Source organism: Moschus berezovskii, chromosome 21, assembly GCF_049115385.1.
Source record: "Moschus berezovskii isolate FMDL1 chromosome 21, NW_MosBer_1.0, whole genome shotgun sequence".
In the NCBI taxonomy this organism is placed as follows: domain Eukaryota; kingdom Metazoa; phylum Chordata; class Mammalia; order Artiodactyla; family Moschidae; genus Moschus; species Moschus berezovskii.
Window position 1 is genome coordinate 5,840,908 of NC_142480.1, and position 26,401 is coordinate 5,867,308.

General features: G+C 45.7%; 1 protein-coding gene across 5 annotated transcripts in view; it reads left to right on the top strand.

The window, feature by feature from the left end:
- Nucleotides 1–24,452, top strand: part of SETD3 (SET domain containing 3, actin N3(tau)-histidine methyltransferase) — a 94,006-nt gene extending 69,554 nt beyond the window's left edge. For all 5 annotated transcript variants that reach the window (XM_088829859.1, XM_088829860.1, XM_088829857.1 and 2 more), the window contains 7 exons: nucleotides 8,667–8,725; nucleotides 9,579–9,693; nucleotides 15,221–15,295; nucleotides 16,232–16,398; nucleotides 17,284–17,369; nucleotides 20,587–20,747; nucleotides 23,106–24,452. In XM_088829859.1, the coding sequence (XP_088685985.1) occupies nucleotides 8,667–8,725; nucleotides 9,579–9,693; nucleotides 15,221–15,295; nucleotides 16,232–16,398; nucleotides 17,284–17,369; nucleotides 20,587–20,747; nucleotides 23,106–23,549 (1,107 nt within the window). In that variant the 3' untranslated portion in view covers nucleotides 23,550–24,452. The remainder of the gene's footprint in view (nucleotides 1–8,666; nucleotides 8,726–9,578; nucleotides 9,694–15,220; nucleotides 15,296–16,231; nucleotides 16,399–17,283; nucleotides 17,370–20,586; nucleotides 20,748–23,105) is intronic.
- The last annotated feature ends 1,949 nt before the right edge of the window (nucleotides 24,453–26,401 follow it).

Below are 26,401 nucleotides of genomic sequence, written 5' to 3' on the forward strand. Positions count from 1 at the left end.
GAAAAACATTTATTTCTGCTTTATTGACTATGCCAAAGCCTTTGACTGTGTGGATCACAATAAACTGTGGAAAATTCTGAAAGAGATGGGAATACCAGACCACCTGACCTGCCTCTTGAGAAACCTATATGCAGGTCAGGAAGCAACAGTTCGAACTGGACATGGAACAACAGACTGGTTCCAGATAGGAAAAGGAGTACGTCAAGGCTGTATATTGTCACCCTGCTTATTTAACTGATACTCAGAGTACATCATGAGAAACGCTGGGCTGGAAGAAACACAAGCTGGAATCAAGATTGCTGGGAGAAATATCAATAACCTCATATATGCAGATGATACCACCCTTATGGCAGAAAGTGAAGAGGAACTCAAAAGGCTGTTGATGAAAGTGAAAGAGGAGAGTGAAAAAATTGGCTTAAAGCTCAACTTTCAGAAAACTAAGATCATGACATCTGGTCCCATCACTTCGTGGGAAATAGATGGGGAAACAGTGGAAACAGTGTCAGACTTTATTTTTTTATGCTCCAAAATCATTGCAGATGGTGATTGCAGCCATGAAATTAAAAGACGCTTACTCCTTGGAAGGAAAGTTATGACCAACTTAGACAGCATATTAAAAAGCAGAGACATTACTTTGCCAACCAAGGTCCGTGTAGTCAAGGCTATGGTTTTTCCCGTGGTCATGTATGGATGTGAGAGTTGGACTGTGAAGAAAGCTGAGCGCCGAAGAATTGATGCTTTTGAACTGTGGTGTTGGAGAAGACTCTTGAGAGTCCCTTGGACTGCAAGGAGATCCAACCAGTCCATCCTAAATGAGATCAGTCCTGGGTGTTCATTGGAAGGACTGATGCTAAAGCTGAAATTCCAATACTTTGGCCATCTGATGCGAAAAGTTGACTCAATGAAAAGACTCTGATGCTGGAAGGGATTGGGGGCAGGAGGAGAAGGGGACGACAGAGAATGAGATGGCTGGATGGCATCACCGACTCGATGGACATGAATTTGAGTGAACTCCGGGAGTTAGTTGGTGATGGACGGGGAGGCCTGGCGTGCTGTGATTCGTGGGGTCTCAGAGAGTTAGACACGACTGAGCGACTGAACTGAACTGTATAAGTACCGCGTGCTAACCGATTGCGCCACTGGAGCTCTGACTGAACTGAACTGGAAGTAGCTGGAATGAAAAGTAGAATACTGTGAAGCTGATGACAATAATTCTAGCCTGCTTTTTTTATGCAGGTATATTCATCTAAAATGATAGTTGCTTTTTACCATTCTGTTTCTGGTTTCTTTAGTGATAAGTTGAGAAATTGCAAATATTGCTTTGGAGTTTTTATCTTTTTGCAGACCAGAAAAGAGGCACGATCATGGTTTAGAGTCCTTAAGTTGATCTGTAGATTGAGGTACTTGGGAGAGAGGCGTGTCAAAGGCAAAGAAAGCCAAAAGATATAAGAGTTTAGAAGATAGAGGTCTCTTGTCTTTTCAGATTCAGAGGCTCGGGGTCAGGTCATCTGAGGTGACCAGGAAGGGCAGTGGTGTCTTTAAAGGTGTACCTCTGCTGGGATGCATTGGAGTGTGCTGGAGGGACATTTGTTGACCATTTGGAACAGGGAACAGCTGGGCTTGGTCCATTTTGCTCCTCAGTGGGTTCTTTCTTTTGAATTGGAATGTAGTTGCTTTATAATGTGTTGGTTTTTGCTGTAGAGAGTCAGTTATGTGTATACATGTATCCCCTCCGTTTTGAACCTCCCTCCCACCCCTCTGGGTCATCTCAGGGCACTGAGCTGAGCTCCCTGTGCTATACAGCAGCTTCCCACTAGCGATCTGTTTTACATATGGGAGTATGTATATGTGAGTCTCGGCCTCCCAGTTCATCCTGATCCCCTTCGCCTCCTTCCCATATCAGCACGTCCGTTCTCTCTGTCTGCGTCTCTGTTCCTGCCCTACAAGTAAGTTCATCTGAGCCATTTTTTTAGATTCCACATGTTTTTAAAGTAGAGGTTTCTAGAGTAAATGTGTTTGAAGATAGATTTGGGGGAAACAAAAACAGATGATCCTTTGGCCCTATCATAGAAAAATACTCCATTCATAAGAGATGGAAGACAGAGGCAGAGGAAACCCAGACTTGCGTCTCTGGAAGCGTGTGGGCAGTTTCTCTAGGTGGCAGGGGTGCCCATGGGGCACGGCTCTCTGAAGAGGAACGTGGAGACCAGATAACCCAGGGCTGTAATCTGGTCACAGACAACTTGCCTGGCAACCCTGGTGCCGCCTCTCATCTGCTCACCTGTCATGGAGGCCACGGCGGGTTCATCCAGAAGAAATCCTGTAAGCACGATGGCAGCTCCCCCCAGTGCCCAGGGCAAAGGGCAGGTGGAATGTTTGCCTCTCACCAGGGTGGGTGGGCAGTGAGGCGTCCGCGAGATACTGGGGATCCCTGAGTGGTCAGAAAGGACATGGTCCCTGCCCCCCATGCCTCCTTGGGCCAAGAAACATAAACTAAATGTGCACGTATGTGTGTACACACACACACACGCATGCATACAAGGTACACACACACACATGATGTACACTCACACGCATGATGTACACGCACACACGCATGATATACACACACACGTACACACACATGGTGTGCACACACACAAGGTGTACACACACACACGATGTACACGCACGCGCGCGCGCACACACACACACACACACACACACATGGTGTGCACACACACAAGGTGTACACACACACACGATGTACACGCGCGCGGCACACACACACACACACACACACACACACACGGTGTGCACACACGCAAGGTGTACACACACACACGATGTACACACGCGCACACACACACACACACGGTGGGAGAAGGGCACAGGGCTCGGCCCACACAGCGGGGAAGCCTGGGGGTGGAGGGAAGGTGTCTGGGCTGTAACTTCTGACTTCACCTTTCTTTTAAAGTTGCTTGTCTCACTGCTGCCAGGCAGGCCCCCTGAGAGTGGTGAAAGCGTCTACCTCTCAGAGCGCTGTGTACCTCAAGACAGACAGTAAAGACAATGTTGGTTGAATTTCTAGTCCTAAGCTATTCAACTCTTTTCGGAGTCAATGAATATTTGTTGAGTGAACAAATGATTGACAGTCAAAAGTGTCGATTGATTATGACTAAGTTTGATTCATGGCTGATTGCCCCTCTTCAGGGAATACAAATAGTAACCAATAAAGTTTTTAAACAGGCATATCTTTTGCAGTGTTTCATAGATTTCAGCTTAAACTGGATGTGGGTTATAGATCTCAGTGATTCAATAAAAAAAACAATTCTTCCATCGTAATTTTATAAATTTATTGAACAATGTTGATGTTTCTCCACTCATTTCATTTTCTTAATTAAAATTTTTTATTTTAAGGTAATACATATTTGCTATAGAAATTAAATATATATATATATAAGCAAAAAGCATACAGTTTAAATTTAATGTGTATTGATGTATTTATTTGATTGTATCGAGTGAGTTCAGAGAACTTTATGATGAAAAATTCCCTAAAGAGTTGGATGTAATCTGTATTTAAAAATAAAAGTCTTAAAAATTGATTTTTTTTCCCTCAAGAGCCAAATGTATGAACCAAGCGTGCTTTAATTCTGATTTATGGTCATCAAAACTAAATTCTAGATTCAGTAGATATTTTGCAATTTGTCATTCTGTTAAACTGTGTTATATCCACTTAGAAAATGAAATATGACCAGGAGGGTTGACGGACCTATTAGAAACCACTGCCTGACACGCTGCTTCTAATTAGCCTGCTTTTGAAGCTAGAAGGGGAACCTCAGTGTTCTAAATGTACATTTTCCTTCTCCTCCTCCCTGTCCCCTGCCTGTTAGGATGTATGCCAAATACAACCTGTGACGTATTATACTTGGAAAGTTCTAATTCCGTGCTACTATGGTTTTTAATCAGAGCAAACTAGGTACAATTTCTAAATTGTATTTTGTCATTCCTGATGCTGTTAATAAGTCGCTGAACTACTGTATATATTTTTCAAATTAACAATTGATAATATATTATCTCAGGCTATAGATTTTTAAAATACAGTATTTAGGGGTCTTTTTTATTAGCTGCACTGCTTTCCTTTTAGTATAACTAAATGCCTCATCGAAGGGGATTGTTAAATGTATTCAACTCAGTTTCCTTATAAAAACTGGTTAAGGTTAGAGATGAGTACTTTTTAGAAAAGTAAAGATCTAATTTTGAAAAGTGTTTATGTCCTAGAGACCATTTGTGTGTTTTAATCCTTTTTTTTTTTTAATTTCCTTAGAGGATGTTGAATCTTCCAGATAAATGTGTGTCTTTTTTTTAAAGAATTGTTTTAGGAAATACCTCTCCATGTAGTTCTGAAAGTGCTTATCTTTATTTTTGAAATGTTTACTGTCAAATGTTAAAAACAAAAAACAACTTTAACTCGAGTGTATTTTGTTTCATGTGCAGAGCTGTTTCAGAGTGTTTCACATACTAGATGCTTTTGAATTAGGAATTCACATAATAATGAATTCTGCTTATTTTGCTTCTCTGTGAAGGTTTGTTGTGTGAGCTTAAAATAAGACTGCAGCTGATTCGTGCAGCACATATTAACTGTTTATTTAGTTTAAGTACATGACTGTATCTTTCATTTCTGATCAACCTGAGGAATTTGCATGCTACACAGCAGCCATCTTCTTTTATACTTTATTAAATATCTGTCAATTATAAATATCAAGCTTTTACATTAATGTCAAGATAGTACATCAAAAATTCATGGAATATGTGACTTTTTCCAAGGGTATTTAATACTTAATGCATTTGTGTCATTTTTCTTTCTAGAGATATTGACAGGTTTTATTAAGTGTTTGTTAGGGAGATTTCATTTTTATCAAGGGACTATAAAGAGAAGCTGCATGCTAAATCAATTTTTTAAAGCCAGAATATTGTTCATTTTTTTCATATTCAAACTCTTGTAATCCTTAGATTTTTTATTTAAATTTCTACTTGCTTTATTTTTGTTTTATGTGAGTGATAGTTCAAGACAGAACTTTAATAAGGATGAAATATGCTGACTGTGGTGGTTTTTAATTTCCTTAAGCATAGCTACCAGACCCATGCAATATGGTAAATTCTTCAAAATGTCATACTTACATATTTAGCAATATTACTTCTTTTTATTGAAGCCAAACAAACGATTTTAGATATTAATCTTTCCCAAACACAGTGATTATTTTGTACTAGGTACAGTATTATTGTATCTCATCTGGAACGCCTCCTCCGCTAGAAGAGGGACTGGGGAGGGCTTCCCTGAACTGCTGGGCTTGACATATGCAAACAAGAATCCTCTTTTAAAAGTGAGCTCTGCAGGGCTTCAGGTCTCATCATGAGCTGCATCAACTGTTCATATCTCAACTTCGAATATTTATAATGCATAAGAAAGTGAAAATATCAATCACTTAAAAAATCTGCAGAAAATCTATGGCTGTTTTCTAAACTGTGTTTATGGGGTCACTCTTGTCCAAACCAGACACCCCCTCACCATCCAGTGTGTAGGTAGGTACATCCTGGAAACAGCTATCTCAACTTAAATCAGTTAGCCACATTTTCTGCTTTCATTTAGATTTCTATTTTTAAAGTACATGTTAGGACTGTCTTCTACTGGAGATAAACAAAACCCTTATAGGATTTTGCTCTATAAAGTGAGGAATGTTCGGTTATCCTCCCCATAAAGTATAAGCGTAGTAATTTTCATCCAAGAACATTTTTAGGAACTTGCAAGTGATTTCAGATTAATATTATAATTTTTGGAAGATGTATTTTTAAACCTTGAGACTTAATGTGTTTTAAAAAAAAAAGTCTGTCCAGAGTTTAAACAGTGTCTGGAATAAACACGTTTCTTATTCTTGTTTATTTTTTCAGGGTGTGTGAAAATACTTAAAGTTAAATGCTTTTCACCCATGCAAATCATTTCAATATTTCAATGTTACAAGATTCTTGTAAAACTATTATATAATAATCTAAAGGGGCAGGTTAGATTTTTTATTTTTAACAAACCAAATTCCTCGTGAGTAAAACTGAGCTAGTAGCCACTCTGGATAAACCCACTTTGGGTTTAGGATAAGTTGCTCTGAAGGCCTCACACCCTGGGAAATATTGTTAATTCAAGAACCCTGCAGCTCTAATGTATTCCACCATGATGCCAGTAGGTGGCGCTGGTGTCACAGTTGTGAGAGCCCCATTGAAATGGCAGTTACTTGCCTTTCTCTATAGCCTCCGATTCCACTTGAGTCTGTTAAGTGAATGTGTTTGGCAGAACATAAATATTTTTTTAAACCAGAATTACGTACAGTGGACACACCTTATTTTTTAAGCACATAAGAACAACTGTTTCTAAGAGATTCTGCAAATATTACATAACTCTACAGCAAAAATAATCTTCAAAATTAATCTGCAGAAAGCACTTGCACATTTTTTTTTCCTTAAGTTTTCTTTACGACTTTGTCAGGACAGTGAACATGAACTTGTATTTTTGGTAAGAAATGTATATAAATAGTAGGAAGGGAGACATTTTTGAGAGTTAATTTTCCATCTTTTTGCTCTTTGGGGAGGTGGCCCTTGTTTGAAGAGTTTTCATAGAGTCCAAAGCTATTTAAAGATGTTTGAGTGTCTGGAGCATTCTTCCTCAAGTCATTGTGACATTCAGCATTCTAATTTTGAAAACTTATCTTTCTCCAGTAAGTCAAACTTTTTGAGGGGGGGGTCAAATTTTTTAATACTTAAGGTTTTAGCATTGGAATTTACCAACTTTGAAAATACTATAGTACATTCCACAGTTTAAATGAACTTTAAAATATTTTAAAATAACAAAAGCAGCAATGCTTTCCCACCTCCTAGAGTTTGAGGAGAGATGGGCTGTGTCATATTTCTAGTATGTCAGACTATGAGAAACATTTCATTATAAGTGAAAGGAAATTCTAGCAATAGATTTCCCTTTCTTTAAAGTTTGGAAGCTTTTCTATGGTACTTATCACAGTTTGGGGTGTAGGGAAGTTCCTGTCTGCTGAATTTGTACTTTTATGAGAAAAAAACGCGAGCACCGTTGTGGTCAAGTTCCATAATTAAATGGAAAGCATCTTTAGGAGTCTTGGAGCACAGCTTTACATTTCATCTATTCAAAGAAGAGGTAATGAGAAGCTTCTCCCATCTTTGCTGTGCTTGACCATGGTATAGGTTTTTTTTTTTCCTTTTTTTAAACCAGAAACGGGATTGCCTAGTCTTCCTAGTTAGAAAATGCAGCAAGAGAATGCCCCTGGGCAATAGGTTATTTTTATGTTAAATTGCATCCTCTTTAATTTCATTTTTGTTATCACAACATTTACATATCGTGTGACTGTATTTCCTTATGTTGACTTTTCTTCCAAAGGGTTAAAACTGGGTTGAGGGTTAGAGGGGAGAAGCAGGCACCTGGGAGCTAGCACCCAATTGGCAGCCTCTTGTAATATATAATTTGCCTAAAATTGCGCGTGGAGCACCAGCTTTTGTTTTCTAATTGATTTACGGTTTGAGCCACTTTTCCCTCATCCCCCACTGTCCTGCGTGCGGTGCCAGCGAGTACATTACAGTGAGGATGATGAATTGCCGTGCACTTGTGATGCTAATGCGTCGGGAGTAAAAGCTGCATGCTGCATGGGCTTCGTGCATTGACAGCGGTGCAGACAGTGCAGCCAGTTGCACGGGTGTCTCAGGAATCACCGTTTGTTCATTTGATCACTTACTGCAATCTGTCTTATCAGCCTGTAATGGAAAGCGAAGATTAAAATTATACCGTGACGGCTTTTAATTTCTTAATTGAGACAAAGTTTTTTAAGTGCTCGAAAGGTCGAAGGTGTGGGAGGGGAGAGTGTTATGGAGCGAGAGCCTGAGATGTTTCACATTTTCTCCAGGGTGTGAAATTTGGGGTATTTTTATCAAATGATCTTTTGTCTAGAGAAAAAAGAAAGTAGTGAAGTTTAAATATGCCGATCTCAATTTTATCTTCATTATATTTGTAAAATTTAATTCATAATTTACAGAACTGTGTTTTTTCTTGATTTTCTGTATTTGAGCTGCATCTGCCATGTGTGTGATTCATTTGCACATAACAAGTTGATTTCCTTCTAAATGATTTTAAGTCAGAGATTAATGAGAGAAGTTTCAGTTTATTCGAGTACCTTTAATTGCTCCTTTTACTGAGGTAAGAAGAGATTTGGACTCTTTGTGCAGGCCGTCCAGCACAGTGCGGGGCAGGATGTGGAGGGAGGTGGGCTGACTTAGACGCTGGGTTTCTGTGTTGCTCAGATGCTCACCGTGTGGGTGTGCCTACCTTTTGTAAACTCAGTCCACCTTAAATTTTATTTTTGTGCCTTGTCTGTGGGCCCTGCTATCAGAATACAAGCAGCAGATTTATGGCGGCTGCTGGGCACAACAAATTAAGTTGACAGTGATGTATGAGCACATAATAGCACGATGAGCCCTCAGTAGCGCGGCTGGACGCCTCTTGCTTCATTTGGCTCTTGTTAGGATCCGTTAGGCAGCTAAATAATGAAATTCTGCTGACTGATTTCTGTCTTCCCTTTTTCTCTTTTCACCTCTGCTTTCTAAAACTTCCTCATTCCCAGACCCATCCTCATGCCCACAAACTGCCCTTGAAGGACTCCTTTACTTACGAGGACTACAGGTTGGTGTGTGGGAGGGTGATGGGGGGGGGAGGGTGTATGTGCACGAGGCATGTGTTGGAGGGTGGTTCCTGAGTGAATTTGGGGTCTCAGAAACACGAAGAGCTTTGGTAAGAAGTGATTTGCATGACCATTAAAGCCTTTAAAAAAAGAAGTCTTTCCCAAGTTACCCCGACAGCTGGGGTAAGCAGCCGCATTTTCATAGCCATGTGGAAATACCCACTGACCTGTTTTGGTGGGGGCTAGTTGTAGCCAAGTGCTGCCCGAGATTAACATCAGTGTGGGGTGGTCGCGGGGATCTTTTTTCTTTCTGAGTAGACTATTTTAGTGCTTTGAAGTAGGGGCTTATTTTTTTTTTTTTTAAACAAAAAGATTCAGTGTAGTGCACAGCATAGTAAAAAATAGCATTCCACATTTTGAAGCATTCTTAGAGGATTTCTGATCAGAAAGGAGTTATATTGTTTGCTTTTCATTGCTCCAAGTAGGAAGAGAGTCAGCGTTTGTGTGAAAGAGGCCTGGGGTCCCTGTGGCTGCCCAGCTCGGGACCTGCAGAGGACAGGCCAGCTCTGGTCTCAGCCAGCTCTCCTTCTAGGCCACTTTCTCCCCCAGAAACATCCCCTACCCTTAACCGCTGACTCCTTGATTGCCCCTGGCTTCCTTTCCTTCCATACCCGCCCCCCCCCCAACCAACTATAAAAGTGAATTTTAAATGACGATGAAGGTGGCCACTTGTCACCTTTGCAACTTAGAGAAGTTTGAGAAGTCAGGCACACCTCGATTTTGGTTGAACTGTGACTGCTCTGGGCTCTCCGATGTGCCGGCCCTAATCAACCTCTTTTCTTTGGATTGTTGCAGGTGGGCGGTCTCTTCCGTTATGACTCGACAAAACCAGATTCCCACGGAGGACGGCTCCCGGGTGACCCTGGCGCTTATCCCCCTGTGGGACATGTGCAACCACACCAGCGGCCTGGTAAGCACCCGCCTCCTGGGTCGTGTGTAGTCAGCACGGGGCGGGCTGCCTCAGGTCACTGTCCTCACCACCCGTCCCAGAGGAGCAAACAGAACCAAACCTGCCACGTGCCCTGCCCGCCTCGAGTAGAGACTGGGGGTTTTCTCCCTGTGTTTATTACTTAATCCTGAAAATGGGAGTCTTATGTCACTTTCAGAAGCCGCCATGAATAGCATTTATGTGCTAAGTCTAGACATACATTTTCTTATCTAAGGACCACAGACTAAACCAAAGTTTTTTTCCCTGATTCTTTTAAAAAATACTGATTTATTAAAAAAAAAAACAGAAACCTATCTCCTTCCTGCTGTTTCCTTCTGTGTTTCTGGTTTTCTCTCCTTGCTGACTGATTTCCAGCTCTTCTCTGATTGTCTTCTGTCCCCTGGCCTACTCCTTTACCTGATAGGCGGACACGTCCTCTGCCCCCTCGATTAGCCTGGTGTTCATTGTCCTGATGGCCCGGTGGCGGGGCGGGGGAGCTTCACGTGGCCCCCGATACAGGAGTCCGTTGGCGTCAGCAGACACTAAGGAGTCAGGGAGATGCCGCGATGATGGTTAGGATGCGCGGAGGATCCTGTCTCTGTGGCTCAGCATGCTTTCAACCGGGAACCACAGAAGAGACTGCCGCGCTGTGTGGAGACGGTTTCCGAGAGAGGTTCCCTGAAATCAGTGTCGGAAAGACAGTCAACTTCAGGATGCTTTGAACTTATACTTTATAGTCATATACTGGTTTGGTTAGTCTTTTGTTCATCTTTTCTCAGTGTCAGCTTTCTTTCTTATTATTAGCAGTATTATAAATAGATTAGAAAAATGCTGCAAATGAGTATTTTACATGTAATTCCACAAAATGGCCAGAACACATGTAACATTTGCCAAACACTTAAGATAGAACACCCTAGTGCTAATCTGGGAAGGTCTAGCAACCAGTATACTCTTATTAAACCGTAGAGAAGAAATAACTAGACTTTTTAAATTGTACTTTCGCCTTGATTTAGATATGCTTAATTAGCCGTTTTAAGGTGTTCTTAGCATATTTTATCATTTATCTTCATTAATAAATAAAATTTTACATTTTGTTCTTTTCCTTTTCTTTCAAAGCTGTTTTGAACTGATTATCATATTGAAGTTTTAAAAATTTTCGAATAGCTTTTAATACTTGGCTGTAGCAGTTTTCTTTTTCTTCTTTTGGATTAGGACGTTGGTTCCCAGACTTGATTGATTGTTGGGGTTTATTCTTTTCTTTCTAAAATGTAAAAAGCACACACTTTATTGTAAACAAACAAAACCTGTGAAACAAAACAGAAGCCTCTGCAAGCTGAAACTCCGAGTTCCCCAGCAGCCCCGGGCCCGTGGTCTGTTCCACTCAGTGCCTCCTGGGCAGCTGGCCACTGGCTTTCTGAGAATCTCTCCATGCATTTGCCCCTTCACACACTCACACACAGACTGGTTTTATGTTGCTTTCATGTACACTACTCACGTTTCCCCCCTAAAAGTTAAAAAAAGTTTATCTCGTAATAAAATTACTGAGTTGGTGATGACTGCTCATGCTGTCTTTTTCTACACTATTCAACCAAGTCTTTAACCCACCGCAGCCCTGTCAGGAACACTGCTGACCTTGAGAAGGCTCATGTGAGATGTTAGTACTTTTCCTTCCAGTGGTTGCTTTCTCCACATACTTAATTCTTTCTGCTGCCCCTTTGTTGAACTGTTTGCCATTGTAATTGTAAGACTTCGTGGGAAATTCTGTCTGGTAGGATTTCAGAATCTATTTTAACACTGAAGTTGCATGTCATACATCTGAACAGTTAATCTCTATTTTAAAGTGAGGTGTTTGAAATTAAGGCTCAGCTTTTCAGACAGTAGATTTCTTCTCTGTGTGTGTCTGTCCTGACAGCTGTTGTCTGTCTGATCTGATTGCCACTGAGGGAGGAGACAGAAATTAGTAACTGGGCAGCGCTGCGTGCTTCTGACAGTGTGCCCGCACCTGGTTATGGGGGAAGAAATGGAAGAGTCAGGTTCTCTGACAGTGATTCCAGACCAGCAGCAGCGAGGAAGGTCATGAGGAAGGAAGGGGCTGGCTGGGTGGCTACCCCAGGCTGGGCGGAGCCTGGCGCAGGGGAACCACTCCCATCCACTGGGAGAAGCACACAGACTGCAGGCATCGTGTCGAGCTGTATCTGAAACCTGCGTGCCTGGGTCAGAACCGGGGTGGGTGCCGGTCTGCCCGCCGTTCCTTGAGGTCGGTCCGTTTACACAGAGAAGGCCGCTTCCCAGGGGTCTGGGGCCCCTGTACTCGTCCCCGCAGGTGGAGCATGTTGGACAATCAGCCCTTGGGTTTGAGTTGTGCCTCTCTGCTAGTCAGGATGAGAGGGCTTTGGGAGGTTCAGGCAGAACTGAGGGAGGTTCTTCCCCAAGGCCTTTCTGTTTGAGTGTTGAAAAGTCAGAAACATTTAGATGCACATCAGGCTTCAGTCTCAAGGTGGAAGGCCAGGTGTTTGCAGTGGCAGAAAAGTGCCTGCTCGGCCTGTGACCCTTTAACCCCCACACTCTGCACTGACTGTCCCTTTGCACTCCCACCATGGGGTCTCCACTGACTGTCCCCCCCACACGCCCACCGCGGGGCCTCTGCACTGACTGTCCCCCCACACACCCACTGTGGGGCCTCTGCACTGACTGTCCCCCCTGCATCCCCACCGCGGGGCCTCTGCACTGACTGTCCCCCCCACATGCCTACCGCGGGGCCTCTGCACTGACTGTCCCCCCTGCATCCCCACCGCGGGGCCTCTGCACTGACTGTCCCCCCTGCATCCCCACCGCGGGGTCTCTGCACTGACTGTCCCCCCACATGCCCACCGCGGGGCCTCTGCACTGACTGTCCCCCCACACGCCCACCGCGGGGCCTCTGCACTGACTGTCCCCCCACACACCCACTGTGGGGCCTCTGCACTGACTGTCCCCCCTGCATCCCCACCGCGGGGCCTCTGCACTGACTGTCCCCCCTGCATCCCCACCGCGGGGCCTCTGCACTGACTGTCCCCCCTGCATCCCCACCGTGGGGTCTCTGCACTGACTGTCCCCCCTGCATCCCCACCGCGGGGCCTCTGCACTGACTGTCCCCCCTGCATCCCCACCGTGGGGTCTCTGCACTGACTGTCCCCCCTGCATCCCCACCGCGGGGCCTCTGCACTGACTGTCCCCCCACACACCCACTGTGGGGCCTCTGCACTGACTGTCCCCCCACACGCCCACCGCGGGGCCTCTGCACTGACTGTCCCCCCACACGCCCACCGCGGGGCCTCTGCACTGACTGTCCCCCCTGCATCCCCACTGTGGGGCCTCTGCACTGACTCCCCCCTGCATCCCCACCGCGGGGCCTCTGCACTGACTGTCCCCCCCACACGCCCACCGCGGGACCTCTGCACTGACTGTCCTGCTGCCTCCTCAGGCCATGATTTCCTTTATCAAGTGTTTCTGTGAGTGAAAATGAGCTGGGACACCTGGCTTCATGACGTGCTCATTGCTTTCCTGTTTCTCATTGGTCTTTGCAGATCACAAGTGTACGGATTTCTTGGTATGTGTCTACTCAGCCACTGGTTCTGGGGATGCTGGGTTTAGAGAGTAGTGTTGTCTGGCCTGCCGTTCCCTAGACTCGGAACTATTCTTTTGAGCTGTTGACACCTTTATTAGGAAATAGCATGTGAAACTGTCTTGAATTCTGATTCTCCCAGAGAGGAGATCAAACTTATTAATGAGCATTTATGGACACTCTAGGGCTTCCCTGGTGGCTCAGTGGGTAAAGAATCCACCTGCCAATGCAGGAGATGCAGGTTCAACGCCTGGGTCGGGAAGATCCCCTGGAGAAGGAAATGGCAACCCACTCCAGTATTATTGCCTGGGAAATCGGACAGAGGAACCTGGCGGGCTACAATCCATGGGGCCACAGAGAGTTGGACACTACTGAAGTGACTGAGTTTACACGCACAGACTCTCTAAGATATGGGGGGTGCTGCCCTGAGGGACCGTATTCTTCCCCTGCTGGAGGTTGCTTTGTCAGGCAGATGTTGTCAAGGGCAGGGGCAGTGTCTGGTGTTAGTCACAGTGAGCCAAGCTGCAGGCCCAGAGATGGGAAGGGTTCAGCTGCAGGTCTGGCTGTCAGGGGCAGGTACACAGATAAATGCCCTGCTGTAGGGTGGGAGGGGCTTTGGGGGGCACAGAAGGAAGGTGGGATGAGGGGAGGCCTCCAGAGAGGCCAGGTCTCAGGCTGAACAGGAGCTGAAGGCAGCTGCAAGCACAGGAGAGCAGGGACAGTGGCCAGAGTGGCAGGTCCAGAGGCGTTAAGGAAGCGCAAGGCTCCTTGAAAACTGGCCTTGCTCCCACTGAAAGATTGTAAACAAGAAGGCAACAATGTATGTCCCCAGGGATGCAGGAGGGACAGTGCAGGAATTTGAGACCATTTGGAAGGGTTTTGCACATGATAAGCCAGGCACGAACAAGCAGGGGGACGATTGGACAGATGGAATCCACAGGGCGACCTGGAAGGTGACATGCTGACCAGCTGAGGCCCAGAGAATTAAGTGGGGGTGTAAGTGCCGGGACTACAGTGTTGACTCCCCTGCTCCCGCCCCGGCCCCCAGGACAGGAGCGATGAGAGATGCAGGTTTTCCGTGTAGTCAGTGATTGAGGGGTTTAGAAACTCACAGTATAGCCTTCAGCATAAAGAAAGTGGATAGGATCACCTAAGTTCTGTTTTTCTTTTGCTTGTCTGAAAGTTTGAATTTCTCGAGTTTTAGAGTAAAATACGTATATAATTCGGAAACAGGATTTTTCTTTTCCCTGATTCTTGATCCAGTAGGAGACTCACATTGGGTTCTGAGTGGCCAAATAGGAGAAAAAGATGCTATTTGCAAGTCAGTGACAGGGCTCCCTGGTGGCTCAGATGGTAAAGCGTCCGCCTACAATGCTGGCGACCTGGGTTTGATCCCTGGGTCGGGAAGATCCCCTGGAGAAGGAAATGGCAACCCACTCCAGTATTCTTGCCTGGAAAATCCCATGGATGGAGGAGCGTGGTGGCGTACAGTCCATGGGATCACAAAGAGTTGGACATGACTGAGTGACTTCACTTTCACTTTTACAGTTCTCCTGGGACCCTGCTTCATCCTTGGGCAGCGCTTGTCTGTGTTGTGGGGTTGGGGATGAATGGGCTCAAAGGCAGTAACTATGTAACAGATAATTGTATTTGGTTGAGACCAGCAAGGGATAATGTGTACATTTTCTGAAGGGTATGTCCCTCAGTGCAGGTTTGGGATCTTCCAGGAGGATGTGTGGTGTGAACAGAATTAATGAAAATAACTCTGCTTAGTTTGATGAAGCAGGGCCGAATGCACCCCTTTAAGTAGCTTTGGGTGTTTCTTATCCTCTAATGGCCAAAAAAAAGGCCCTTCTGAGCCAGAGCACTCAGACGCTGTCCTGTCCCCCTCCCTCCTGTGTTCAGATCACCACCGGCTACAACCTGGAGGATGACCGCTGCGAGTGTGTGGCCCTGCAGGACTTCCGGGCTGGAGAGCAGGTGGGTTCCGCCCAAGACCCTCAGCTCACACTGTGGGATAGTTGTATTTAAGGCTTGTTTAGGGAGTGTGTTTAGGACCCAAAGCCAGGATAAACACATCGTGCTCTGAATGGGACCTTTGGGGCCCGCCAGGGAGAAAGATGTCCACAGCTGCCCTACTGTGTGTAACACTGTCCATTTAAAATCAACTCTGTGTTACGACAGTAGAACAGATTTTTTCTTTTATATAAACTGTGTTGTTTTCATATCTTTCTCTGTGGATTAGAACCTTCTTTATATGGAGGCTGTGTATTTAAGTGGCAAAACCATAAGGGAATTGGGACCCACAAGAGCTGTCTTCTTATACTTTCTCTTGAATCTGTTTTCAGTAATAATTGGGGCGGGGTGGGTGGGGCTCAGCCTCTCAGTCAGCTTGTAGATATGCAGGTAAGAACACCTGTTCTGTCAGTTGTGACCAAGAACTGATACAGGCCACTGACATTCTCGCGGAGATAGAGTGAAAAGTGTCAGCCTAACCAAGTGTCTGGAGGAAAGTTCATCACCCCTCTGCTCCGTGCAGAATTGCCACAGCCTCTAGAAATGGGTTTCCGCCAGACACTCTGGTGGTCAGAGGTGGGGAGAACGTGGTGCATTGTAACATGCAGTTGTAAAGGGACAGTATCGCTGTGCCTGGGCAGGGAGGGGTTATGAGAGAGGCCGGGATGGGGTCTGGCTCCTCTGTGTGCTGGGAGGCCTGGGGGTTGCTCTCCTCACCTGGCTGGCCCAGCCCGGCCGCACAGGGCCTTCAGAACAGGGTGTGGTTCCTTCAGGACTGTCCGTCCTCTCAGTGTAAAGTCCCGCTAAATGTATGAGAACTGACCCTTTGCCCTGCTTTGTACTGAGAATGGATGTTAAGTTTCTTTTATATCCCTTTATTTTTTCTTTACTGCATCTCAGATTTACATTTTTTATGGCACTCGGTCAAATGCAGAGTTTGTGATCCACAGTGGTTTTTTCTTTGACAATAATTCACACGACAGAGTGAAAATAAAGCTTGGAGTGAGTAAAAGTGACCGGCTCTACGCCATGAAGGCCGAGGTCCTGGCCCGCGCTGGCATCCCAACGTACGTAGACACAGTCTGTCAGCTGTCTCCTGTGGCCCTTGAAATACTTCCAGTTGCAGAGTGTTTAATTGGCGAGTTAATGCAACTCCTCCGCTGCAGTTTGTCTTAATCCCTTTATCCCTATTGTACTGTGAATTTAAACCGGTAGCTGTATGGCGATTTACCAGCGTTTTCAGATCAACATAATTGTGTCGTTGAAAGCGTCCACAGTCAGTTCCAGGGGATGTGGCCTGAAATACTCCTTCAGTTAAATAAGTGCCTCCATGTCATTAATGCCTTTCACCTTGAAAAGGTTAATGACCTGGATCAATTTGTTTCATTTAATTCTTTGCCACCATTAGTTTCTATAATGAAGTCACGATCCTCAGTGATTTCAAGAATTTCTGGTTAAATTTTTTAAGATTTTCTTGCATTTGAGGTGCAAAATGATAAAGAAGACAAGAATTATGATTTATTGGTTCTCCAGGGAATGGAGGAACCATTCTTAATGAAAATGGATTATCTAGACTTTTTTTTATTGAACTTGTCAATATTTGATTAATGATTAAAATGTGAACTCAACATAAATTATCGTTAACCTCCTTTTCGGAGCCATGGGTGTGCTCGGTTCTCCTCGTGTGTCATGTACCCTCGAGGTGAAGGCTATTAGACTGGCGACCGCTGGCAGTGACGGCTCCCGCCGTCCTCCTGGGCCGGCTCAGCCCTGCTGCATTTTGCCAGGATTGAACACTGTGTATTTAGAGTTTGGGGGAGAAGCTGGGGGGCCTCTGGCTGGCCCGGCGCTCCCTGAGGGTCACCATGCCAAGGGCAGGCTTAGCGATCTCCCTGAGAAGCGGGCGGGCAGGAGTGGGCTCCCGGGACTGATGCGGCCTCTTCTCTCCTCAGCTCCAGCGTCTTTGCCCTGCATTTCACGGAGCCGCCCATCTCCGCCCAGCTGCTGGCTTTTCTCCGAGTTTTCTGCATGACCGAAGGTAAATCATCTCAGGGGAAAAAATGTTGATTTTTTTTTTTTTTTAAATTCATGAAGTGTGAGGCAGAGGGATTCAGATTAAAGATAAAACTGCTTAAAAATAAAGCACTTTGGGGGAGGAGGTAAGACGGTAATATTGGAAAGAGAAGAAAATGATGTTTCATCCTGGAAGTTTTTTATTAAATCCTCTATGTGTTGTCAATATTCGCTTGTAATAAATAATTCTCTACTGCATTAGGAGAAAACGTATAACATCTTTGACTATCTAACCATATCAGATTCTACATTCGTAGATGGGAGTTTCTGATGTGTTTATTTACTTGGGACGACAGAGCCTCGGTGTACTCATGGGGTCTGATGTCTTTAATTCATCTGTATGAGTGAGGGGGCAGTTGTCACTGAAGTTGTGGGGTCTGCTGGGGCCTGCGTGGGCCAGAGGCCTTCATCTGTTAACCAGCTCTGTGATTTGGATCCAAAATCGCCAGCAGGCCTTTTAATGCCAGGCATCCAGTTGGAGTACGTAACACTGCAAACAGAACCTGTTTAAATTGCAAAATATTCTTGTCAACAGCCTCTTACTTCAGACACAGAAAGAGTTTTTTTTCCATATATATATAGTATTGAGCATTGATTTTATGTTTCTGTAAGATAAGCCATTCGGGGTTTCTGGTACTGAGATGTGACCTATTGTGGTCGTGTTTCATTCTTCATTGGAAAATACACTCCTGGTCCTGAGGTGCCATTGTTAATTGTGTGTGAGTGTGTTGCTGTTGTGAAGCACCATGGATCCTGTGCACACCAGATTGGGTGGGAAAGAGTGAGCAAGCGAGCGCGTGCCCCCTGATTGAATAGGCAAGGGTGAGGCTGTCCGAGCGTGGCAGCGAGGGTAGCTGGGCTGGAGCAGAAATGCCGGCCCCTGGAGGGCACCTGCTGGGCTCTGCCGCCTGGCTCCTTGTCTCCATGTCCACAGCCAGAGAAGTGCTGCCCAGGTCCCGGCTGGTCATCAGGATGGAGGTGGGAAAATCTGAGTCCCGAAACACAGAGAGGCCACTTGGACCCCAACTGCAGAGCCCAGAGACATGTATGATTGTCCTCATCCGTCATTCACAGCCACACTGCTCTGAGTCCCCATCACTTGAATGAGAGCTTGTGCTTCTGTGTGTGGTGGTGAGCCATCACTTAAGTTTAGTGGACACGAGTTTACGGTTAACTGTGGGCTTTTCTTGCATATAAGGTAGGATTACAGAGTTGAGTGTCATATGTCACAGTTCATGGCCTGAAGAAGCTTATAACTAAGAGCAGTGATGACGAGGACGACCCCTGGAGTCTGGGAGCCCCACTCTGTGTGGGGCTCTTGTAATAAATAATTCTCTACTGCATTGGGAGAAAACTTACAACATCTTGGATTATCTAACCGTGTCAGAGTCTGCATTTGTAGAGGACTATGGCGCAGGCTGTTCATTCTCAGCTGCCTTGCGGGAGGGAGGCAGGGCTTCCCACTTGACTGACATAGAAGCTCCTGTGCCACGAGGAGAAGAACTTGGCCACTCAGCTCACAGGCAGTGACCCTGACTTGGGACCAGCTCAGCCAGCTCAGAGCCTGTACCCCAGGTTCCCTGTGGCTCCTGCTGGTTTGCAGGAATTGCAGTCTGTGGAAGAGATTCTAGCGCTGCAGGGTCTTTGACACGGAGCCAGGCTGGGGGCCACCAAACCATGCTCTCCTGGTGGCTGGGGTGGGGGGAAAAGGGGGGTGGTGAGGAGCCCTGTGAGCGCAGGGAATCCAGGAAGGGTCTGTGAGTCAGGGAAGAGGGGAAAGAAGCCTATCCCGGAGGCTGTGTTCATTTCCTGAGTGTGCAGGCAGGTGGACGGCCTTTCCTAGGTTTCATTTCTCCAGGTGTGTAAAGTCGGGCTGGTTTCACTGTGAAAAGCAGCAGAGAGAAAGCTCTGCTTCAGCTCCTTGGCTTCCCAGCATTCATGAAAGGGTGAAACTCAGGTAGGTTGGGGAAGAAAAAAAGATAAGAACCTTAGTATTGGGGGCTTCTAAAAAGATACTTCTTCCACCCAAGAAGTTTATATTCCTTATACAAAGAATAAAACTATAGGGTCAAAAATGTAAAAATCCTGAATTTTTTCATGATCTTTTGCTAAGAAATGCAACTTAATAAATTTCTTTTTTTGAATATTAGATTAACTTCTATTTTATTAAAAAAAAGAAGAAACCCTGCTTTTGAATCATTTTAGGTTCGTTGATTCTCTTTAGTTTCTCTGTAGTCTTAGAGAGACAGTTTGTCACGTCAAGACAATTGATGCATTCTTTGAATCATTCTCACTAATAACTAATAAAAGTTTGGTTTGCTGGCAGCAGAAGTTCTTCCATTTGAATTGTAAATAGTGACAGCTGTGGGGCATTTTGCTCTGAAAGAGACACTGTCTCATAATTACATAAGAAGCACGGGTATGCTTCTTGAGCGTGAATAGGATCGGCACGTTTTGGTCTTTTGAAGATAATGTGCCAGGAGATAAAGTGCTCAGAGCAGTTGCTGAATTCTTTCCTCTTCTTACATGTATTTGAAGGTAATTGAGATGTGCACTTGTGTTTATTTGTAATTCCTATTTAAATGCCTGACAAGTGAGGGATATAGGCACATTTTTTTCATTAACTAAGATTTTTCTAGTCCATTTTCTGGTTTAATTTTGTGGTTTACTTGTTACAAGATGAGACAGATAGCTTTGTCAGGTCAGCTACTGGAACTGGTACCGTCAGATTTCAATCTAGAAGGGTCACTGAGCTCTTGTGCTGTTGTTTTTGTCTTCCCTGATTGCATTGCTCACCTGGATGTCTCTTCTACCCAATCGGTGTGACTGGGCTCACGGTTTGCGGGAAGGATGTTCTCAGAATAAGGGGTGTGCCTCTGCAGATGGTCTTTAAGAAGCATCTTCTGAAACCATCTAAAGGCTCTTGGGACCCCTCTTAAAAACAATGAGACGCAGAGTGCTGGCCAAGCAAGGCTTGATCTAGAGGCCGATCAAGAAGACCTCCCCGCTTTTTCCTTCCCTGAGACAGGTCAGGCTCTGACCCTGCTCTGACCGACCGGGGGGAAGGGAGCACTTTCCCACGGACGAGGATGCTGCTGGGAGGCTGTTTTTTGAGGTGGCCACTAGTTAGTATGAAAGTGGTGCTGTTTCCCCTAACAGACGACTGTTTGTGTTTCCTGTAGAGGAGCTGAAAGAACACTTGTTGGGAGACAATGCCATTGACAGAATCTTCACCTTGGGGAACTCTGAGTACCCTGTCAGCTGGGACAACGAGGTCAGACTGTGGACGTTTCTTGAAGACCGAGCCTCGCTTCTTCTAAAAACATATAAGACAACCATTGAGGTGATTCAGTTGATCAAGCAAGGATTTGCGCTTTGTCATGTTTTAAAAGATGTTTCATGAGAGATTCTTTATTTATTTAAAAATTAATTTATTTCAATTGAGGCTAATTACTTTATAATATTGTAGTGGTTTTTGCCATACATTGACATGAATCAGCCATGGGTGTACATGTGTCCCCCATCCTGAACCCCCTCCCACCTCCCTCCCCATCCCATCCCTCAGGGTCATCCCAGTGCACCAGCCCTGAGCACCCTGTCTCATGCATTGTACCTGGACTGGCGATCTGTTTCACATATGGTAATATACATGTTTCAATGCTATTCTGTCAAATCACCCCGCCTTCACCTTCTCCCACAGAGTCCAAAAGTCTGTTCTTTACATCGGTGTCTCTTTTGCTATCTTATATATAGGGTCATCGTTACCATCTTTCTAAATTCCATATATGCATTAATATACTGTATGGGTGATTTTGTTTCTGACTTACTTCACTCTGTATAATAGGCTCCAGTTTCATCCACCTCATTAGAACTGATTCAAATGCATTCTTTTTAATGGCTGAGTAATACTCCATTGTGTTTATGTACCACCACTTCCTTATCTATTCATCTGCCGATGGACACCTAGGTGGCTTCCATGTCCTAGCTGTTGTCAACAATGCTGCGATGAACATTGGGGTACACGTGTCTCTTTCAATTCTGGTTTCCTTGGTGTGTATGCCCAGGAGTGTGATTGCTGGGTCGTATGGCAGTTCTATTTCCAGAATTTTGAGGAATCTCCACGCTGTTCTCCATAGTGGCTGTACTAGTTTGCATTCCCACCAAGAGTGTAAGAGGGTTCCCCTTTCTCCACACCGTCTCCAGCATTTATTGTTTGTAGACTTTTGGATAGCAGCCATTCTGACTGGCGTGAGATGGTTCCGCATTGTTTTTTTGGTTTACATTTCTCTGATAATGAGTAATGTTGAGCATCTTTTCTCATGAGGGATTCTTAAATGTAAATTACTATAATTCTTTAGCAAGATCATTTGAGTATTTGACATTTTTCATTCAACTTATTGGGAGAAGGAAATGGCAACCCAGTCCAGGATTCTTGCCTGGGAAATCCCATGGGCCCAGCCCACGGGGTTGTAGAAGAGCTGGACACGACAGTGACTAAACAACAACAACCAGATTTAACTCATTAATATTTTTCTATCTAACACATTTACCCTTACCAAAAGAGTCATGAGGCAGTTTTGATTAGAAGATAAATTTTTTAAAATTATTTAATGCTTTTTTATAATTTCTAATTCATATGATACAAGCAAATGTAAGTTTTTATTTGTGCTTTCAAAGTTTCCTCCTGGGTCAGTTCAGTTCAGTCGCTCAGTCGTGTCCGACTCTTTGTGACCCCATGAATCACAGTACGCCAGGTCTCCCTGTCCATCACCAACTCCCGGAGTTCACTCAAACTCATGTCCACAGAGTCGGTGATGCCATCCAGCCATCTCATTCTCTGTCGTCCCCGTCTCCTCCCACCCCCAATCCCTCCCAGCATCAGAGTCTTTTCCAGTGAGTCAACTCGTCGCATGAGGTGGCCAAAGTATTGCAGTTTCAGCTTTAGCATCAGTCCTTCCAATGAACACCCAGGACTGATCTCCTTTAGAATGGACTGGTTGGATCTCCTTGCAGTCCAAGGGACTCTCAAGAGTCTTCTCCAACACCACAGTTCAAAAGCATCAATTCTTTGGCGATCAGCTTTCTTCACAGTCCAACTCTCGCATCCATACATGACCACGGAAAAAACCATAGCCTTGACTAGACGGACCTTTGTTGGCAAAGTAATGTCTCTGCTTTTTAATATACTATCAAGGTTGGTCATAACTTTCCTCCTGGGTCACTTGACTTCAAATACCCATCATTCATCCAGCGTCCAAGCACTGAGTGATTTAGGCTCCTCTTTTTTGTTCGACCATCATTTATTTAGATACAATTTCTGTTCTGTTCTGTTCAGTTGCTCAGTCGTGTCCGACTCTTTGCGACCCCATGGACTGTAGCCTACCAGGCTTCTCCATCCATGGGATTCTCCAGGCAAGAATACTGGAGTGGGTTACCATTTCCTTCTCCAGGGGATCTTCCTGACCCAGGGATCGAATCCGGGTCTTTTTACATAGAGTAAAATTCATACTTCTGAAGTGTACGCTTGGGTGTAAGTTTACAGCCGTGCAGCCACCCCCAGAATCAAGTTCTCGAACCTTCTAACCCACCCCCAGTTTCCTTTGTGCCCTCCTTCCTGGCAATAACTGATCTGCCTTCTGTTGCTATAGTTTGCTAGTTTAGCGACTTGTGATAGTTGATTTTGCTCTGTTTCCTTTTCCAGGAAGATAAGTCCTTCTTGAAAAACCACGACCTTTCCGCCCGTGCCACCATGGCCGTCAAGTTGCGCTTAGGTGAGAAGGAGATCCTGGAGAGAGCGGTTAAGAGCGCAGCCGCGAACCGGGAGTTCTACCGGCGGCAGATGGAGGAGCGGGCCCCGCTGCCCAAGTACGAGGAGGGCGGCGCCGGGCTGCTGGAGGGCGTGGCGGACTCGCGGCTGCCGCTCGTGCTGAGGAACCTGGAGGGGGAGGCGGGCGCACAGGAGGCCTTGACCCTCACCGAGGCCGTCCGCAGGGCCCAGGCTGCAGAGCACGGGCTCGTCAACGGCGAAAGCTCTATCCCCAACGGGACCAGGTCAGAAAAGGAAACTTTAACTCAAGAGGAAAGTAAAAGAACGACTGGAGACGCCAAAGAACCTTCCGACAGCGCCAAGGACGTTGCAAAGTAGCCCCGGGTTCGGCCGAGGTTTATGAACAGGCCCGTTTACATCGCTGTGTTTCCCTGTTCACGGTTTTCTTTCTGCTGAGAGAAAAATATGTTTTTGCTGCTTTATATGAAAATGATTTTTTTAAGTTATTTAAGAAATCTAGCTTCCCTTTCTGATTATGATTGCCACCTTGCTTCTAGGCCAAACCATTGAGTTAACCAAACAGAAGACAGAGGGGAGAGGCGCCTTGGAAGGTTCTGCAGGCCCTCTGCGGTCAGACACCTTTTCTTCCTGGGAAAGGATGCAGCTCCCCGTCCGCTGCGCTTCTGTGGGCCTGGCCTCTCAATAGCCAGGGGGCAGGCCTGCCCCACCTCTTGCCTGATGGGGGCGCTACAGGGGGGGGGGTGCCGCGCAACGCTGGGGCAGGTGGCTGCACAGAGGAAAACGGGCTTGAGGTTAGGAAACCTGGGAGTCTGGGCAAAAAAAAAATGAAATCCTTTGTTTTTTTTCCTAAAAAAATAATGCCCCAGTACCAAAAGAAAAGGAAAGGTGGCAACCTTATTTTTAATAGTTTTAAATGTTGATGATAATCCTAATGATATAAACATGCAGAGACACACACACACATATATCTAGTGATTTCTAAAGATTTGTTTACTTTGTGTTTTGTTTTACTGTGTTAAGAACTTGTCCTTTCTCCTGGAATCAAAGTAGGACATGCATATCCTGCCTCTAAGTTTCCGCATTGGCTCTGATTGTAAAGCGGTGCGCTCGCCCTCCACCCCGCAATGGAGAGCCCGCGAGGGCACCGCGGCCTTGTTCGGGCGAGGCCACTCCCGACTTCTCTGGCTGTTACAACAAGCTAGAGATTTTCAAAGCTACACTTTTGAGTAAAAAGCCTTATTAAAAGGAAAACGTGATTAATATTTTTGTCTATTCCTTTTCTTTGGAGCGTGACAGGCCTCTTGAGTCAAAAGTGAAGATGTTAGTTGCTCAGTCGTGTCCTGCTCTTTGTGACTCCAGGGACTGTAGCCCACCAGGCTCCTCTGTCCATGGGATTTCCCAGGCAAGAATACCGGAGTGGGTAGCCATTCCCTTCTCCAGGTTATCTTCTGGGCCCAGGGATCCAACCCAGGTCTTTTGCATTGCAGGTGGGTTCTTTACCTTCTGAGCCACCAGGGGAGCTTTTATGTAAACCCTGCTGCTGGCCACAGGGCAGGTTTTGAACCTGATCTGTGCTGGGTGTGTTTGCTTCCCCTGGAGACTCAAGATGGGTGAGAAGGCTGTGTTCAGCACCCTCCCCTGCCTGCAGAGGAGCTCAGGGAGGCTCCAGGAACACTGGACGGCGATTCTTAGCATCAGGGGAGGTGGAGGCTTGGGGTAGTGACTGGCGGTGGCGTGGGGTCCATCCCCAGAAAACCACCAGCCTTAAACTTGCTCATCGCCAGTCATCCTCAACTTCATGTTGATATTTTCACACATCTCTGAAGCCCTATTAAGTACATCACTTATTTTAAAAAATGCCAAGTGAGCTCTTCACCCAACCGTCTCAGTAGCATCACCGCGCACCACACACCAACTCAGCTGGTGACGCTTCAACTGACAGCTCAGTTGGTGCATCACCGCACACTCCAGGACGTTCTCGGGGTTTCTCCTTGGAGAAGACACAACTCTGTCAACCGCCCGCTTCATTCTCTACTGAGGACACCCTGCCTCCCCAAGCTCAGCGCATCAAGTGTACCCGCCGCATTGCACACTCGCGGCAGGTTTCATCTTTCCAGGAGGTCGGCACCCGTTAACGTCCTGCGTCGTTCACGGGGTCACAGTTTCAACTTCTTCCTAAGAGGCTGCCTGTGACACCAACTCTCCCATCAGCCCTTTACTGAACTCCTTTACCAAAGTATGAGTCCGGGAGACGTACATGGCTAACTTCCAAAAGGCAAAAGCACAGTGGTATTCAGGGAGTTTTCTGTCTGGAACAGAAGCCCCAGAGACAGGAATGCTCGTGACTGATTGTAGATGAGTTTCTCATTAGATAACAGCTTTCAAGTCTAATGTGAAGTGTGTCCTTTGCAAGGTGCATGTCCGGTTCAGACAGACTAGCTTCGTGAGACAGGATGGTTTCAAAATACTCCTTGGAGAAGATTCCAGGTGAGGTGGAGCTGGACTGGGGTAGGGACAAGCCCTGGTTCTCAGGGCACCAGTGGAGGGTGTTGGGGGGGATCCCACACTCAGGGTTCAGTTCCTTCATTTACTTGGGCGATGAGAGAATGGTACATTATCAACAGTCCCTGCTTAAAAATTGGGAGACGGCTATGTCCACTCATTCCACTCGGGTCTGTTTGTCAAGGTTGTTGGACCAGAAAGCAGTTACATAGGTTAGGCTCCAATGGAGGAGACTCTGTGACAAAATGGTGCTCATACAATGCTTTCGATGTCGGAAGACAGTGTGTTGAACAGCATGATTTCCTAGGTCGAGGAGAATCGCCCTGGCAGGACCCCAGCGGGGTCGGCAAGACCACAGTGCATGTCTCCAGCGCCCTGTGCCCATGAGGTAGGCAGTGCTACCGCACAGACACTTGTATTCACAACTGAAGCATTTGAAGACTGAGGAGAAGTGATTAAATTGGCATTGACGAGCCCTCACTGCCATCCATCATGAAAATAGGCCTTCCTCTCAAATCATTTTAAAGTTTGCTTTCTTCTTAATGCTTCTGGATAAGAGGCTGCTCAGGCTGGTCATGGAAAAACGCCAGCTTCTGCTTCTGTTTCGTTAGCTCTCTGTTATTTGTGTAAACAGTCAGCAATTAGATTTCACCAGCCCTGGAAAAATCACCCCATTTTTCCACACAAGCTGGCAATTGATGGGTTAT